Consider the following 1,672-nt stretch of genomic DNA (forward strand, 5'->3'; position numbering starts at 1 on the left):
TTTCCCTACCACAGGAAGGTATATCAAACGGGGATAAATCCTTTATAGGAAATGACATCCAAAGAGAACTGGTGGAACTGTGGCACTGCAGGCTGGGGAAGAAATGGAAATGCTTTAAGATGGCTAGGTGACTCCGTATAAAAGAGAGCACAGCCATCACCATTAAGGCTTGCCTTTCGGAGCTTACCCCAAACAAGCAAAAACCAGTAACTGTATCGTTCTTACCTTCGTTGTCCCCATGGCCCTAAATTAATTCCTTTCAAATCTTCAGTAAAGATCTAGAAGTGGGATTCCAGAGACCCCTCTTCCAGCCAACAAAACCTCCAAAATGTCCTTCTCGGCAGCAAGTTTTCCGGCAGGTGCTCGGTACCGCTCCAACGTGTCCTCACGCTCCCTTAGGCTGGGCACCTATTTATAAGCTCCGCAAAGGGCGGAGCCTGGGCGACAAGCCCCCCAGCCCCACCCCGCCCCCGCCCCCAGTGATCTCCGGACCTCCCGGAATTTTGTGACCTCAAGCTCTGCCCCCACCCTAGACCACACCCCCCCCATCTCTTTAAAACCGCATCCTCCACCCTCCCTACTCTGTGGGTTTTTTTTTTTTTTTTTTTTCCGAAGCTCGTCCTCCTTCCCTCTTCTAAGAGCAGCTACAGCTTCTTAGTTTCACAGACAAAAATGCTACCAGAAAAGCCTGGAGGGAGGGCAGATACACATTATTTTTTGCTCTCGCAAGTGCTCAGAACTGAATCAATCCGTAAAGAGATGAGCATAAGCGCTATCTATATAAGGCAAAGTCGAGTGGGTGCTACTATATGAGAGTTAACATTGTTTGACGGAGTGTAAACAGAAACTATTCCTAATCCTATGAATTTATCAGCTGCTCTTTGATTGTAGGCTGTGTCTACAATCTTGAAGGGGAGGGAAGGACAGTCTGAGAGAAGGAAAGCGAGTGAAGGAAGAATTTTTGGCTCTACTTGTCCTCTGTTGAGCATACTCTCTCCTGGGAGAAAACCTGAGTGTCTAGGAGCCAAACCAACTCTCCTGGGCTGCAGAAAGGAGAGAATCAGCTGCCCATGGGACACAATCCAAACTCCTGAAAATACGGCATTCACCAACTCCCCACCCATTCTGAATTCTACCCATCCTGCAGTGTTTTGCCTCTAGTCTCGGGTTTACAGTACCTAGAGAGAGGGCAATGATCAAATTCCGTTAAACAGGTATTTGCGGAGCACATACTACCCATCAGACGGATTCATCAGTATATAGGACACAAAAGTCCTGGCCCTCAAGGAATTTATGGTGCTTCCCTTCTTCCACTTAAAACATTAAAAAGGGACGAGGCCAACCGATTCTTACACAACTGGAGTTAATTAGCAATATCCTATTCCTTCTGGGCTGTGAATATCTTGAAAGAAAAGGGTGAGATAAATATCTGATTTCTAAGCCATACAAGCAAAGGGAGCAAGATTGAGTAGGAAAAACAGGTAAGAAAAATGTGAGCACAGGAAGATGCAGGAAAATAAAAGGAGAGAGAAGTGCTCCTGTGTGAGAGTTAACGAAGGAGGACAAGTTCGTTGTAGGTAGAGTTGGGTGGCTTTGCTGGGGGGAAATATCAGTAGTCAAGTTCCTAATGCCTATCAATCTGTAGCCTAGCAGGCCCTGCTGGGGAAGAGCG

At 46.8% G+C, this 1,672-nt stretch overlaps 1 protein-coding gene across 2 annotated transcripts in view; it reads right to left on the bottom strand.

Annotated features, from left to right (window-relative positions):
* Nucleotides 1-319, bottom strand: part of LOC103082558 (solute carrier family 2, facilitated glucose transporter member 3) — a 9,840-nt gene extending 9,521 nt beyond the window's left edge. Inside the window, exon 1 of one of the 2 annotated variants that reach the window (XM_007469370.1) lies at nt 226-319. In XM_007469370.1, the coding sequence (XP_007469432.1) occupies nt 226-240 (15 nt within the window). In that variant the 5' untranslated portion in view covers nt 241-319. The remainder of the gene's footprint in view (nt 1-225) is intronic. The other variant, XM_007469371.1, reaches the window with a different exon arrangement.
* Nucleotides 320-1,672: the final 1,353 nt, after the last annotated feature.

This window comes from Lipotes vexillifer, unplaced genomic scaffold (genome assembly GCF_000442215.2).
Source record: "Lipotes vexillifer unplaced genomic scaffold, Lipotes_vexillifer_v1.1 scaffold395, whole genome shotgun sequence".
NCBI lineage: Eukaryota > Metazoa > Chordata > Mammalia > Artiodactyla > Lipotidae > Lipotes > Lipotes vexillifer.